Source organism: Coregonus clupeaformis, unplaced genomic scaffold (assembly GCF_020615455.1).
Source record: "Coregonus clupeaformis isolate EN_2021a unplaced genomic scaffold, ASM2061545v1 scaf0098, whole genome shotgun sequence".
Classification (NCBI taxonomy): domain Eukaryota; kingdom Metazoa; phylum Chordata; class Actinopteri; order Salmoniformes; family Salmonidae; genus Coregonus; species Coregonus clupeaformis.
In genome coordinates this window covers 691,234-706,677 of record NW_025533553.1, presented here as the reverse complement: position 1 = coordinate 706,677, position 15,444 = coordinate 691,234, and the positions used below count along the sequence as shown (strand labels likewise).

The 15,444-nt window shown below is 39.8% G+C and overlaps 1 protein-coding gene across 1 annotated transcript in view; it reads left to right on the top strand.

Annotated features, from left to right (window-relative positions):
• The window catches only part of LOC121584614 (solute carrier family 12 member 2), a 29,734-nt gene extending 14,538 nt beyond the window's left edge, over positions 1–15,196 (top strand). Inside the window, exons 14-26 of the mRNA XM_041900602.2 lie at positions 4,518–4,673; positions 4,916–5,015; positions 7,135–7,246; positions 7,393–7,533; positions 8,005–8,111; positions 8,375–8,454; positions 8,788–8,937; positions 10,359–10,481; positions 10,713–10,824; positions 11,076–11,162; positions 11,553–11,688; positions 13,773–13,840; positions 13,994–15,196. Coding sequence (XP_041756536.1) covers positions 4,518–4,673; positions 4,916–5,015; positions 7,135–7,246; positions 7,393–7,533; positions 8,005–8,111; positions 8,375–8,454; positions 8,788–8,937; positions 10,359–10,481; positions 10,713–10,824; positions 11,076–11,162; positions 11,553–11,688; positions 13,773–13,840; positions 13,994–14,129 — 1,508 coding nt within the window. The 3' untranslated portion in view covers positions 14,130–15,196. The remainder of the gene's footprint in view (positions 1–4,517; positions 4,674–4,915; positions 5,016–7,134; positions 7,247–7,392; positions 7,534–8,004; positions 8,112–8,374; positions 8,455–8,787; positions 8,938–10,358; positions 10,482–10,712; positions 10,825–11,075; positions 11,163–11,552; positions 11,689–13,772; positions 13,841–13,993) is intronic.
• Positions 15,197–15,444: the final 248 nt, after the last annotated feature.

Here is a 15,444-nt window from a genome sequence, read left to right as displayed (position 1 = left end):
AATCAAATTGTATTTGTCACATGCGCCAAATAAAACAGGTGTAGACCTTACAGTGAAATGCTTAATTACAAGCCCTTAACCAACAATGCAGTTTTAAGAAAGAATACCACAATTAAAAATTTAAAAAATAATACAAAATAAAAGTTACAAATAATTAAAGAGCAGCAGTAAAAATAACAATAGCGAGGCTATATACAGGGGGTACCGGTACCGAGTCAATGTGCGGGGGCACCGGTTAGTCGAGGTAATTGAGGTAATATGTACATGTAGGTAGAGTTATTAAAGTGACTATGCATAGATAATGAACAGAGAGTAGCAGCAGGTGTTCCTTTTGTCCAGGTGTGAAAGGGCAGTGTGGAGCGCAATAGAGATTGCATCATCTGTGGATCCGTTGGGGCGGTATGCAAATTGGAGTGGGTTTCGGGTTTCTGGGATAATGGTGTTGATGTGAGCCATGACCAGCCTTTCAAAGCACTTCATGGCTACAGATGTGAGCGCTACGGGTCGGTAGTCATTTAGGCAGGTTACCTTAGTGTTCTTGGGCACAGGGACTATGGTGGTCTGCTTGAAACATGTTGGTATTACAGACTCAGACAGGGAGAGGTTGAAATTGTCAGTGAAGTCACTTGCCAGTTGGTCAGCGCATGCTCGGAGTACACGTCCTGGTAATCTCAGTATATATACACCTGTTCTGAAAGGCCCCAGAGTCTGCAACACCACTAAGCAAGGGGCACCACCAAGCAAGCGGCACCATGAAGACCAAGGAGCTCTCCAAACAGGTCAGGGACAAAGTTGTGGATAAGTACAGATCAGGGTTGGGTTATAAAAATGTATCTGAAACTTTGAACATCCCACGGAGCACCATTAAATCCATTATTAAAAAATGGAAAGAATATGGCACTACAACAAACCTGCCAAGAGAGGGCCGCCCACCAAAACTCACGGACCAGGCAAGGAGGGCATTAATCAGAGAGGCAACAAAGAGACCAAAGATAACCCTGAAGGAGCCGCTAAGCTCCACAGCAGAGATTTTAAGCCGTACACTCCACAGAGCTGGGCTTTACGAAAGAGTGGCCAGAAAAAAGCCATTGCTTAAAGAAAGAAATAAGCAAACACGTTTGGTGTTCGCCAAAAGCCATGTGGGAGACTCCCCAAACAGCCATGTGGGAGACTACATTGACTGAACTAAATTGTTTTTGGTATCTTTTAGTTGTCACTGTATTAGACTAAGCATAGGTGATTTGATGATGTTGAAATGTTGAAGTTGAAATGGTGCTGGAATAGTGGAGGCAGCTCCTGTTTTCTTTGCGACTTGAGGTAACTCTCCGTGGTTTTAAATCAACAGTTGTTTAGTGATACGAAAATGTCGGAAACATTAACTTGCTTGACCATGCTGTAGGTCATGTAACTGTTTGTTACATGCAATATGCTTTGTGGACTTCACCGGACAGAGGTTGCTCTCTGGTTTGGTGAAGAAACAAAGGTGTGGTTGATTTTACCAACGCACCGGTACTGGTGATAACACGAAATTCAACTAACTTTTGGCTGTCTTTTTGAGTGAGTGAATATAGGTTGTAATTGTATTGACAAAAGTCTCAACCAAATATTACCCAATCATATCCACGTTGAAATGATGTGGTGTGCCCAGTGGTCTGGCTCTTCTTTTCACAGCACCTTATGGGTTTTGACTGACAGCCATTCTGAATTTGAGCACCTCATGCGACAAGAAGTTGCCCCCATCTCTCCCGCTAATTAGGCAACTTTTGCAATTTCTTTGTTGTCTGAGTGAGGGAAATGCTGTAAATTAAGAGGACTATGAATTTTGCTAAACACCCATGAGTCCAAATGTGCACTTCACATTTTCATATCATAAAACTCAAGTCATATACAGTGTCAACGTTTATGATCACTATGTTTGATGTACAGTTACAAGGTGACATGGCGTCATACCCTGGGTTGTTTTGAACAGAATGAGCCTATGTTTGTCTATTGTGAAGAAAGTTCGCCGCGGCACACACATCTGAATTCAGTCATGACCCTTTTCTATGCGCACCAAAATTATTATATGTTTCTCTGAATTGCATTGTGTAAGCTTAACACAATGCAATTCAAAATTATTATATGTTTCTCTGAATTGCATTGTGTAAGCTTAACATTGTAATATCGTATTTTATAACTTAGCTAGTCATGTTGGCAATAGAACAAGCTTTCAAATGATGCCCAACCGACCCAGATTACGATTTATAATGGACCGTTCTTGGATTGCGTAAACAACAACAGTAATTGTGTTATGGCGGGGATGCAGGGTTGTGTTCCAAACAAAATAACTACAAGCATGCTTGCTGTAGATACTCAACGGCATATCTAGGAGTGTTCAAAAAGGCAACTTATAGTTATAGATTCTTCTTTGAGTCATAAAAGGCATTAAAATTACTTAGGAACTGTGCACACTTTGGAGAGGTGTTTGGCCACTTGCGACACTAGTTAGTCCTTTTACTCGAACCCTTCTTATCATATTACTGAATATATCCAGAGTATTTTCAAATTTCGTTATCAACAACTGCGGTGAAAAGTACAATAAATGTAAAATCCACATAAAATCAACAGTGTAATGTTTGGATTCATCAGGTGAACTGTTGTGTCTTCACCTTTGGTCTAATAATTTTCCCATTATCTCCAAACTGTTCCCTTTCAATTGCTACAATGGTTATGCATTTCATATTTCTTCTTTAAGAAACATTTCAATTTAGCCCTATCCATATAGGCCAATTCCCATGAGTGTAAAAGGTTAAACGACTTTCTAACTCTAATGTTGTTACACACTGATGTCACTACATATATATTCCCAAACATGTACAGTACCAGTCAAAAGTTTGGACACACCTACTCATTCAAGGGTTTTTCTTTATTTTTACTATGTTGTACATTGTAGAATACTAGTGAAGACATCAAAACTATGAAATAACACATATGGAATCATGTAATAACCAAAAAGGTGTTAAACAAATCAAAAATATATTTTATATTTGAGATTCTTCAAATAGCCACCCTTTGCCTTCATGACAGCTTTGCACACTCTTGGCATTCTCTCAACCAGCTTCACCTGGAATGCTTTTCCAACAATCTTGAAGGAGTTCCCACATATGCTGAGCACTTGTTGGCTGCTTTTCCTTCACTCTGCCGTCCGACTCATCCCAAGCCATCTCAATTGGGTTGAGGTCGGGGGATTGTGGAGGCCAGGTCATCTGATGCAGCATTCCATCACTCTCCTTCTTGGTAAAATAGCCCTTACAGAGCCTGGAGGTGGGTTGGGTCATTGTCCTGTTGAAAAACAATTAATAGTCCCACTAAGCCCAAACCAGATGGGATGGCGTATCGCTGCAGAATGATGTGTAGCCATGCTGGTTAAGTGTGCCTTGAATTCTAAATAAATCACAGACAGTGTCACCAGAAAAGCACCCCCACACCATAACACCTCCTCTTCCATGCTTTACGGTGGGAACTACACATGCAGAGATCATCCGTTCACCCACACCGCGTCTCACAAAGACATGGCGGTTTGAACCAAAAATCTCAAATTTGGACTCCAGACCAAAGGACAACTTTCCACCGGTCTAATGTCCATTGCTCGTGTTTCTTGGCCCAAGCAGGTCTCTTCTTATTATTGGTGTCCTTTAGTAGTGGTTTCTTTGCAGCAATTCGACCATGAAGGCCTGATTCACACAGTCCCCTCTGAACAGTTGATGTTAAGTTGTGTCTGTTACTTGAACTCTGTGAAGCATTTATTTGGGCTGCAATTTCTGAGGCTGGTAACTGTAATGAACTTATCCTCTGCAGCAGAGGTAACTCTGGGTCTTCCATTCCTGTGGCGGTCCTCATGAGAGCCAGTTTCATCATAGCGCTTGATGGTTTTTGCGACTGCACTTGAAGAAACCTTCAAAGTTCTTGAAATGTTCTGTATTGACTGACCTTCATGTCTTAAAGTAGTGATGGACTGTCGTTTCTCTTTGCTTATTTGAGCTGTTCTTGCCATAATATGGACTTGGTCTTTTACCAAATAGGGCTATCTTCTGTATACCCCCCCCCACCTTGTCACAACACAACTGATTGGTTCAAACGCATTAAGAAGGAAAGAGATTCCACAAATTAACTTTTAAGAAGGCACACCTGTTAATTGAAATGCATTCCAGGTGACTATCTCATGAAGCTGGTTGAGAGAATGCCAAGAGTATGCAAAGCTGTCATCAAGGCAAAGGGTGGCTATTTGAAGAATCTCAAATATAAAACACTTTTTTGGTACTACATGATTCCACGTGTGTTATTTCATAGTTTTGATGTCTTCACTATTATTCTACAATGTAAAAAATAAAGAAAAATAAAGAAAAACCCTTGAATGAGTTGGTGTGTCCAAACCTTTGACTGGTAGTTTATATTTATATATTTTATCAATATGAATTTATTCTGTTATTTGTAATGTTTTGTTCTACCATACATTGTGCTCTCTCCCTTCTAAACAGGATGGCGGCCAAGCTTCAAATATTTCAATAAGTGGGTCTCGCTGGCTGGAGCTGTGCTTTGTTGTGCTGTCATGTTTGTTGTAAACTGGTGGGCCGCCCTTATGACCAATATCATTGTCTTGGCACTCTATATATATGTCAGCTATAAGAAACCAGGTAAACGGTCCTCTTCTCACATCGTATTTGAGTGTATCTGGGACAGAAAACTATGGCCAGTCTTTTCTCTTGGCTGTCTGTCTTTATCATACACACATATTATAATACTAAATGTATTTTCACTATATTCTAGTGTTGATGTCGGCTGTTGTTACACTTCTTTTCAACAGTCATCTCTAATCTGTTATTTTATTGTATTTTTACTTCATTCTTTTTTCATTTTTCATTTTATTCTCGCACAGATGTTAACTGGGGCTCCTCCACTCAAGCCTTGATCTATAACCATGCCCTGACACACTGCCTCCTTCTCACTGGTGTAGAGGACCACGTCAAAAACTTCAGGTAGCACAGCAGCCGGACCTTTAGAGGAGCATCAGTGTACCTGTTACACATCATACTGCATACTACTAAAAAATACCCACGTACTATGAAATGAACCTTGCACCTTGACGTTGTGTACTTCAGCAACAACATTCAATGTTCAAAATCAGGGTCCATTTATACCAAGTGTCTCAGGGCAAGTGTTCTGATCTAGGATCAGGTCCCCCTGTCCATTCATTAAAATCTAAAATGCAAATTCAGGATCTTAAATTACTCTTTATCTTAAATTACTCTTTTTTATTTAAGTTTTTATTGATTTAAACAAAAACTATACATCGTACAATGCTCCACAATATGTGAAAGTCTATATCTAGGTCTTGTGCTTCCAAATGAGTGGTATTATATAGTGGATGGTTAGCGGTGTTATGGTGCGTGCGTAACAGCGCCAAGTGGGAATTTACCACATTTGGGAAAAATACACTTGAACGGCCCTCCAACTGGTAATTACGAGTTAAATCAGCCATGAATCCCATTGTGACAGGGGGAATGGAAGCTTGTTGTGTGCAATTGAATGCAAGATTCACCCACATTTTTTACATGAAAGACATGGAGTCACTAAATGACCAATAATCTATCATGTTTTTAATAATTGTTGTAGTCATTTAAATGCATTTAAATGCATGTTAGTGCTTTTGGTATGCCTTTGGTATGTGTCAAGTACAATAAAAATGCATTTTGACTAAATATATTGCAGCAGCCTATTAGAAGTATTGGAGGCGTGGCTTGTTGGGGGCGTGGCTTTCATGTAGTTCTTTTTGGCATCCCATGAGACGGATTGTCACCCTAGTTTAAATAAAACTAGAGTCGATGTCAATATCTCAAAGAGATCTAATTAGCATAATAATAATAAATCACAATCAAAATCTGTCAGGTTAAAATAGATATATCTGTTTTCTTTGTATTGGATGTGTCTCATTCCACTGCATCTGTGTTAAAAGGTGTCAGAGTGGGAGTGGTGTTTGTCAGACCATGAGACATCCCGAAAATCGGTCTTCTCACAAAATCGCCTGTAGCGTATGAAAGACGACACTCTCACTCTCACGATGGTGTTCTTCGTTTTGCTCTACGACACCCACAAGCATTTTGGTACTCATCTGAAGTCAGTACAGCCGATCTGCCAACTTCTGTCTGTAGCGTCCAAACAGTTTGGGCTACACACTAATATGTGAAAGGTGAGACTCTCACGAACAAGTACCCGTCGGTTGTTTTGCTCTAGGATGCCACAGGCCTCAGAAGACTCGTCTGAAGGTACCCTGGTACCAGTTGAAAAAATGAATGGAAGTATATGTATAAGAAGACTGTTTAGTGCTAAAAAATAAGGGGTTAAATACATGTAAAAAACAACAACTAATGTTTCACTTCAGAACAAACTTCCTTTAGATTTTTGGGGGGACTATCTGTTGTTCCATGTAGTGAATCTGTTATTCAATGCGTTTGTATGGGCTAATAGCAGTAAGGCCCAAAAAGTTTTTGATCACATTTTTTTTGTTGATTTTTTTTATATACTTCAAGCAGTCTTAAAATTAAAAATCAAATAGCTAAATGATCCTTGGTATGACCTTCTTAAAAAAAGTCCCGGCTTTGACAGGGCTTAGACTCTAGGTGATTTTAAAGTGTCATGTGTTCTGTGATTAAAGGTTAAGTTTGTACACTGCGCCTACTAAAGTTTCATTGTTAAGACAGTCACCATTTTGTTCTATATTTGCCATACATTTTAATTAAAAAATGTTGTACAAATACATTTAAGTACCTGTTGGAATATATTTTACAAAACATTTCCAAATAAATGTTTTAATATATTGACCAACTATACATGTAAAAATATATTCTAAAATACATTATTTCATGTATTTCAGAATATTTAAAAAAATGCATTTTCTGATCCATTTAACATATATTGTGATTTACATTTAGCATACATGTGTATATATAGATTTGAAATACATTCCTTAATATTTGTTGGAATGTATTAAAATCTAGTAAATAATTTTTTTTAAATACATTATTTGGCCAATTTTAAATATTTCACAATTATCACAAAACAATTTTCGTTTATTACTTTTTTTTCCATATGGGATAGACCCCAGTGTCTGGTGATGACTGGATACCCCAACGCCCGGCCTGCTTTACTCCATCTGGTAAACGCATTCACTAAGAACGTAGGCCTCATGGTGTGTGGCCACGTCCGCACGGTACGTATCAATACAAGCCTAGCCGCTAAGCCTTATCAACTACAATGCATCTCTGTACATACAAACACAGTATACATCTTACATATAGTTTACAGCTTAATCATATTTTTAGGAGTAACAGCTTTGATCGTTTTCATTGTCCTAAGGTGTCCCGTCGGCCAAACTTCAAGGAGATGTCTCTTGATCATGCCCGCTACCAGCGCTGGCTAATGAAGAACCGCATCAAGGCCTTCTACACCCCTGTGTTTGCTGAAGACCTGAGACATGGAGCCCAGTACCTTTTACAGGTGATTGTTCCGCAGTGCACTGCTAAAATATGTGGTATATCCTCAGTGTGGTGTCTGCCTAGCCTGGTCCCAGATTTGTTTGTTCTATCATGTTAACTCTTTGTCATGTTTACATTTTTACATTTTAGTCATTTAGCAGACGCTCTTATCCAGAGCGACTTACAGTTAGCGCGAGTGCATACATTTTCATACTGGTTTAGCATGACCAGGAGAGGCATGATGGCACAAATGAACTGGTGCCCAGGCTCTTGTCTATCATGATCTTTCTCAATGTGCCAATCACCATCTAAGCTTGATACAGGAGATATCGGCTTTGAATATCGATAATAATCATTGAGTATTACTGGCATAAGGAGGTAGTTATGACCACACTGTGCATGTTGTTCAAGGGATTTTTATTGAAAGTTTCAGGTAATGGCCTTCTAATATTAATATGTTGATGTAAAATTAAGTTCTGTTTTCATCTTCAAGGCCACAGGTTTGGGGCGTTTGAAGCCCAACACACTAGTGATGGGCTTTAAGAACAACTGGAGTGATGGCGAGATGAAAGATGTGGAAATGTATATCAACATCATCCAGTAAGTGTATCTAGTTTGACTGAATACATGGTTTGCTCTGGGGTGAAGTTTCCCCTAGGATCTAGGATCAGCTTCCCCTCCCCAATCCTAACCTTAACCATTAGTGGGGGAAAATGCTAAACCCAAGATCAGCATATAGAGGCAATTTCACCCTACATCACATGCTTTCCTGAGGAAATCATGATTGAAATCACTTTGGCCATTTATGGTTATAATATATCCCCTCTTCAGTGTTAGTAACAAGCTGTGTGGTTGTGTTTCAGTGACGCCTTTGACTTGCAGCATGGTGTTGTCATCATCAGACTACAAGAGGGTCTTGATATCTCCCATATTCAAGACCCAGGTACAGTATTGTGTCATGCTGTGTTCTTCATTTGCCTAGGAACACTCATTCAACACACTCATTCCTCACAATCCAGTTGAACATTCCTTAATAGTACAGACATAAAGTAGATAGATTCAGACGGATGGAGCACACATCCTCTTTCTACCTGTTCTATGGATTTTTTTCACAGTAGTAAGGGTGCATCCGAAATGGCACCCTATTCCCTGTAGTGCACTTATAAAGCGCTGAGATTTCTTTCTGTTATTATTATTTCTTTTGACCAGAGACCTATGAGCCCTGATCAAAAGTAAATAAAGTGCTATGAGGTTTGTCTGATTGCCCCTTCTCCAGATGAGCTCCTGTCGTCCCATGAGAAGAAGGATGCGGGTATGAAGGATGTGGTGGTGTCTGTCAACATGGGTGGCAAAGACTCCGAGGACAGTAACTCCTTTCCTCCATCCCTGATCACCAGTGCTCAAAACAGCCCTCTCATTCTCAGAGGTAATCTTTACATGCATTCATTAGACTAGAATTAGTATATAGGCACAGCGCTTCACAGGCAATGTTGTAAGACATAAAGACTCAGATTAACCCTATTCATGTCTTAAAAGTCCACTTTTAGTCCAGTTGGCTTAAGCTGGGTTTGGGACACCAGCTCCAAAACAACCTTAAACAGCCCTAAAGTAATTAATGTCTACTGTTTATGCTCTGTTGAAAAGCTACAATGGGTCTTAGTCAGTCCCTCCAGGATTCAATGATTCTGCGATCGCCAAATGTTTTGCTAAATCAACAATTCCATGTATATTATGCGAGGGCATGCAAATTTGACCAATCCCCGCACTATTTCGGCATAAAACAGTCAAATCATCGCAATATTATCTCATAAAACTGACCCATCACTGCAGTACAAAAAGAGGGCTCGCAATTTCAACCAATCACCGCATTATATGGTTCAATCAAGTGACACGTCAACAAACTTTTTCCCTTATCAGCGCATTTTCCAGACAAATTTGACAAAATCAGACCTTTTGGTGGGCATGTGCTCAAACAAAAAAAGGGCATCCCTCAAAAAATTTTCTGCAACCATGACTTGCAAAACTTTTTTGAACTGGAATAAATGCTGCACTTATTAACAATGACCAACACAGTTCCAGTCAAAATAGAAGATTGTATGAAATACTGTAGCATACCATTAACATACCATTACTATATCCAACCAAACTCCATTTGTTGGCACTATCATGTATCCCAGTGGTTTTCAAAAAGGAGTGGTACAAAACTTGCGACCCCCGCGCACGCACATGGACATGTGTACACCGGAACATGCGCGCACAATCGCTGCGCAAATGTATCCTGTCAGTACCGCCATAAACGGTTATGCATTTTCAAAACGCAAGATAGGCTACAGAAATGTACTGTGTTTTATACCTTTAGTTGGAGCTGAAAGTCATTCATGTTAGCAGCCAATATCAACTAGGAATATATCATGTCACTTCTCTGGAGTCCAGAGCAAGCAAAATCATACGGCCTACTTGTAGCCGAGATTGCAGGATCAGATAGAAAGCATGTTCTGTCTGCATTGTGCCATCACTTTGGAGGGCAGCCTCCCTGCACAGTGAAAGGAAAGGGGGATACCTAGTCAGTTGTACAACTGAATGCATTCAACTGAAATGTGTCTTCCACATTTAACCCAAACCCTCTGAATCAGAGATGTGCGGAGGGCTGCCTTAATCGACATCCACGTCAAAAAACTGTGAAATCGTGGAGGCACTGCCTAGTATACATCTGTGCATGCCCAGCTAGTGATAGCATGGCAGCTAAGTGTGATATGTTTTCCTATGGGAAATTATAACAGTCCACTGTCAATGACCGTCTTTGATAATAACTACTGTGTGACTGACTTTGATGTGGTTGCTCCACAGAGACGAAGAGAAGTGCTAAGCCACTGAGCCTCACAGACCAAAGGCTTCTGGAGGCCAGCCAGCAGTTCAAGAAGAAGCAGTGCAAAGGCACAGTGGATGTGTGGTGGCTGTTTGATGACGGAGGTACAGTATGGAAAGTCAATGCTGTGATTACATTGTTAAGCACCAAACGAACGAAAACGTACTAAAATAGGCGGTATATCCAATAGGAAAAGCACATTTTCTGTTGCAAAACGTTTTGCTACAGTGAGCCCCAATGAATATGACCCCAGTGTCCACAATCAGATTGGACCTCAAAGAATGAGTGATAATTTATTACCATCACCCCTTATTTATCTGTTCCAAATGTTACAGGCTTGGCTCTGTTGATTCCGTACTTGCTCACGGAAAAAAAGAAATGGAAGGACTGCAAAATCCGTCTCTTTATTGGTGGGAAGATCAACAGGATTGACCATGATCGCAGAGCGTGAGTTACCGTTCCTTCAGTCATGATGTGAGGTTGAGGAATCTATAATATAATAATATATGGCATTTAGCAGCTGCTTTTATTCAAAGCGACTTACAGTCATTTATGCATAAATTTTTTGTATGGGTGGCCCCAACCGAAATCGAACCTCCGATCCTGGCATCGCAAGCGCCATGCTCTACCAACTGAGCCCCATAAAAATTGCTTTATTCTTACTTGTTGATTGAGATACTTTCTCCTGTTTAAAATAGAATGGCTGCTCTACTCAGCAAGTTCAGGATAGATTTCTCAGCGATCTATGTGCTCGGGGACATCAACACGAAGCCGAAGAAACACAAGTAAGATGCCTGCTGTGTCAAGATCATCTTCTTTTTATATATATATATATATATTTTTAATGGATTTTCAGATTTGATTGATCAGATAGAGAGAGAGGGTAACAGTGGGGTAAGATACGATCATAGGGCAGTAGACTGGATTCAAACCTATGCCAACACTGTAGATATGTTGCCGGAAGATGCAGCATTACCACTAGACCAGCCAGGCCACAAGATCATGTTCAACATGAAGGCATTTATTGGTCACTGAGAAGACTCTGTCAAAGAAACTGTGCAATATGTGAAGTACGAAGAAACCCATTAGCCTAGGACTATAATGACAATGTAATCGTAATTATAATGCAATAATAATGACGTTCATTCTGTGTACCGTTTACCTGTCTCTCCTAGTGTGCTTAGCTTTGAGGAGATGATTGAGCCGTATAAGCTAAAGGAGGACGACATGGAGCAGGAGGCTGCAGAAAGGTTGAAGGCTGAGGAGCCTTGGAGGATCTCAGATAATGAGCTGGAGCTCTACAGGGCCAAGGTCTGGATCTTTAAAAAAATATACAGTACCAGTCAAAAGTTTGGACACACCTACTCATTTCAGGGCTTTTCTTTATTTGTACTATTTTCTGCATTGTAGAATAACAGTGAAGACATCAAAACTATGAAATAACACATATGAAATCATGTAGTATCCAAAAAGGTGTTAAACTAATCAAAATATATTTTATATTCTTCAAAGTAGCCACCCTTTGCCTTGATGACAGCTTTGCACACTCTTGGCATTCTCTCAACCAGCTTCATGAGGAATGCTTTTCCAACAGTCTTGAAGGAGTTCCCACATATGCTGAGCACTTGTTGGCTGCTTTTCCTTCACACTGCGGTCCAACTCATCCCAAACCATCTCAATTGGGTTGAGCACGGGTGATTGTGGAGGCCAGGTCATCTGATGCAGCACTCCATTACTCTCCTTCTTGGTCAAATATCCCTTACAGAGCCTGGAGGTGTGTTTTGGGTCATTATCCTGTAGAAAAACAAATGATAGTCCCACTAAGCGCAAACCAGATGGGATGGCGTATCGCTGCAGAATGCTGTGGTAGCCATGCTGGTTAAGTGTGCCTTGAATTCTAAATAAATCACAGTGTCACCAGCAAAGCACCATCACAGCTCCTCCTCCATGCTTCACGGTGGGAACCACACATATGGAGATCATCCGTTCACCTACTCTGCGTCTCACAAAGACATGGCGGTTGGAACCAAAAATCTCAGATTTGGACTCATCATACCAAAGGACAGATTTCCACCAGTCTAATGTCCATTGCTTTTGTTTTCTTGGCCCAAGCAAGTATTTTCTTCTCATTGGTGTCCTTTAATGGTTGTTTCTTTGCAGTAATTCGACCATGAAGGCCTGATTCACACAGTCTCCTCTGAACAGTTGATATTGAGATGTGTCTGTTACTTGAACTCTGTGAAGCATTTATTTGGGCTGCAATCTGAGGTGCAGTTAACTCTACTGAACTTATCCTCTGCAGCAGAGGTAACTCTGGGTCTTCCTTTCCTGTGGCGGTCCTCATGAGAGCCAGTTTCATCATAGCGCTTGATGGTTCTTGCCATAATATGGACTTGGTCTTTTACCAAATAGGGCTATCTTCTGTATACCATCCCTACCTTGTCACAAGACAACTGATTGGCTCAAACGCATTAAGAAGGAAATAAATTCCACAAATTAACTTTTAACAAGGCACACCTGTTAATTGAAATGCAGTCCAGGTGACTACCTCATGAAGCTGGTTGAGAGAATGCCAAGAGTGTGCAAAGCTGTCATCAAGGCAAAGGGGTGGCTATTTGAAGAATCTAACATATAAAATATATTTTGATTCGTTTAACACTTTTTTGGTTACTACATGATTCCATATGTGTTATTTCATAGTTTTGACCTCTTCACTATTATTCTACAATGTAGAAAATAGTAAAAAATAAAGAAAAAACCTGGAATGAGTAGATGTGTCCAAACTTTTGACTGGTAGTGTATATTTTTAAGTTAATTTCAGATTTGATTGAACAGATAGAGAGAGAGGATGACAGTTGGGAAGGTTCGAGGTTGTGTCAAAGGGCAGTAGGCCAGATTCAAAGCTATATTGACGTCGTAGACATGTGTGCGGGAGGCTACGGCATTACCGCTAGACCAGCCAGGCCACAAAAGTCTGGATCTTACTGCCACACAGCGGGGCAAATACAACCTGCATCCACTGTCCTTTACTTATTACAGTATACACCACAGGAATCTGAATATAATTCTGAATGGAATACTTTTCTACACTTTGTAGAAATTATTTGATTTGATTTCTCATACAGGTTGCACAAGTAAACACAGAAGCCTTGTTTTAGTCACATAGAGCATAGAGGCCTATACAGTAAGGAAAGTAAGAAAGCCTACATGGTTTGACCATATGTCATACTACAGTCCCTATACATTGGCAGTATAGAAAGCTATTTGAGAGGGTGCCATTGCATAGTGTCCTAGGAAGGAACAAGATATAATTTGGGAATCTAGCCTTTGCTTACACCTCAGCTAATACATATAACTAATATAAGCTAAGCTGTTCTTATTTCTTTTTTCCCCAGACTAACCGACAGATCAGATTGAATGAATTGCTGAAAGAACACTCAAACTCAGCAAAACTCATCGTTATGTAAGTAGTTATAATATTACATTACGTCTAGAATACAAATATAAAGTGATGGTATTGAAATGAACTGTTGATCTATTTAATTATCTATTTAATACTGTCTGTCCATCCGTCCGTCCTTCCGACTGTGTGACTGACTGTCTCTCTGTCCAACAGGAGCATGCCATTGGCCCGGAAGGGAACGGTGTCCAGTGCCCTCTACATGTGCTGGTTGGAGACTCTGTCGAAAGACCTGCCTCCTATTCTCCTAGTACGAGGCAACCACCAGAGTGTCCTTACCTTCTACTCTTAAAATTCCTTGCGCTCCATTTAACTGACCAAAACTGTTAAATTAGGAATTTATAGAATGGGGGTGTTTAAAAAGTGGGGGTGTTTAAAAAGTATGCTTAAAGTGCATGGGGATGTTATGGAACTAATTGTGTACTAATTGCATTCTCTTTAAAATCAAGTATTAGTTGAAGTAGGCTAAAGTACCATAAATGGTCTGTTCACAAGGACAGTAGGCCTAATTGTAACTTTACATAACAATACTGCGGAGTGTCCAAATAAACAAATGTTGCTAATCTATGTAGTTATACACTAGTCTGGGTACCAGTCTTTTCAGCTATCATTCCAGTCATTGCCACTCCTTTTCCTGCTAAACACACCTGTACTGAGATTTGGCATTTGACACAGAGAACAAGGAGTGTAATGTTACCTTAACAGACTGGTACCCAGGCTAGTTATACATCACCAACTGCACATGTAGAATGCAATAGGTTGCATCTTGGAGCCTCAAGACTGTGGTGAACTAAATTAATCAATGATAAAAGCACACACAAGTTAGCCTACTTGGATGCAGTCAGAAGTGTTTTTATTTATATATAATGCTTCTTTTAAATTACATTTAGTCAACTAATATGTAAGGGATGGGGGGACATAACAGGCCAATGAGAAATTGTTGTGGCTGTTTGTCTTTATTTATTATTTGACACCTGTTGGTTTTCATTGCCCCCTTGATGACGATGGCAAATTGTTAGTATTATCTGAGATTTGAAATATTTTCATTTTACATTGTGTTTCTTAAAAATGTTTGATATTTGTTTGGTCATTAATTAAGCTTCCATTCGATTTTTTTGGATCTGAACAATGGTTGTTTTCTGTGTGTTTGTCTTATCTTTTTGATGACAGTCGTTAAATTTTTTATTTAAAAGGTAAAACAATCTTTAAAAGCAAAGCCTCTATATTCTTAAATAACACTGTTATAGCCTATTTTGTACATTATGAAATTAAAGTCTTAACATCAACCACACACAGTCAGTAGCCTATTGTGTGATTTGTAATCTGGTTAGGCCACAAAATAAATCATGATCACTTGCACTACTAGGATTTGTGTGGTACTTCAGTCTGAAGTGTATTTAGTTTCTGATGAATTTGTATCAATGAAGCATAACATTGAATATGTAGGTAGGCATATGCATCAAAATCCTTGGAAAATAACAACACTAAAGCTTAGACTTTGGGCCAGTTGGATAGTGTTTGAGTGTAACGCTTCCAGCACACCGACTGCACTTTTGGGTTTGGGACACCAGATTCATTTCCAATGGAACGCTGCGTTTGCCTTGCAG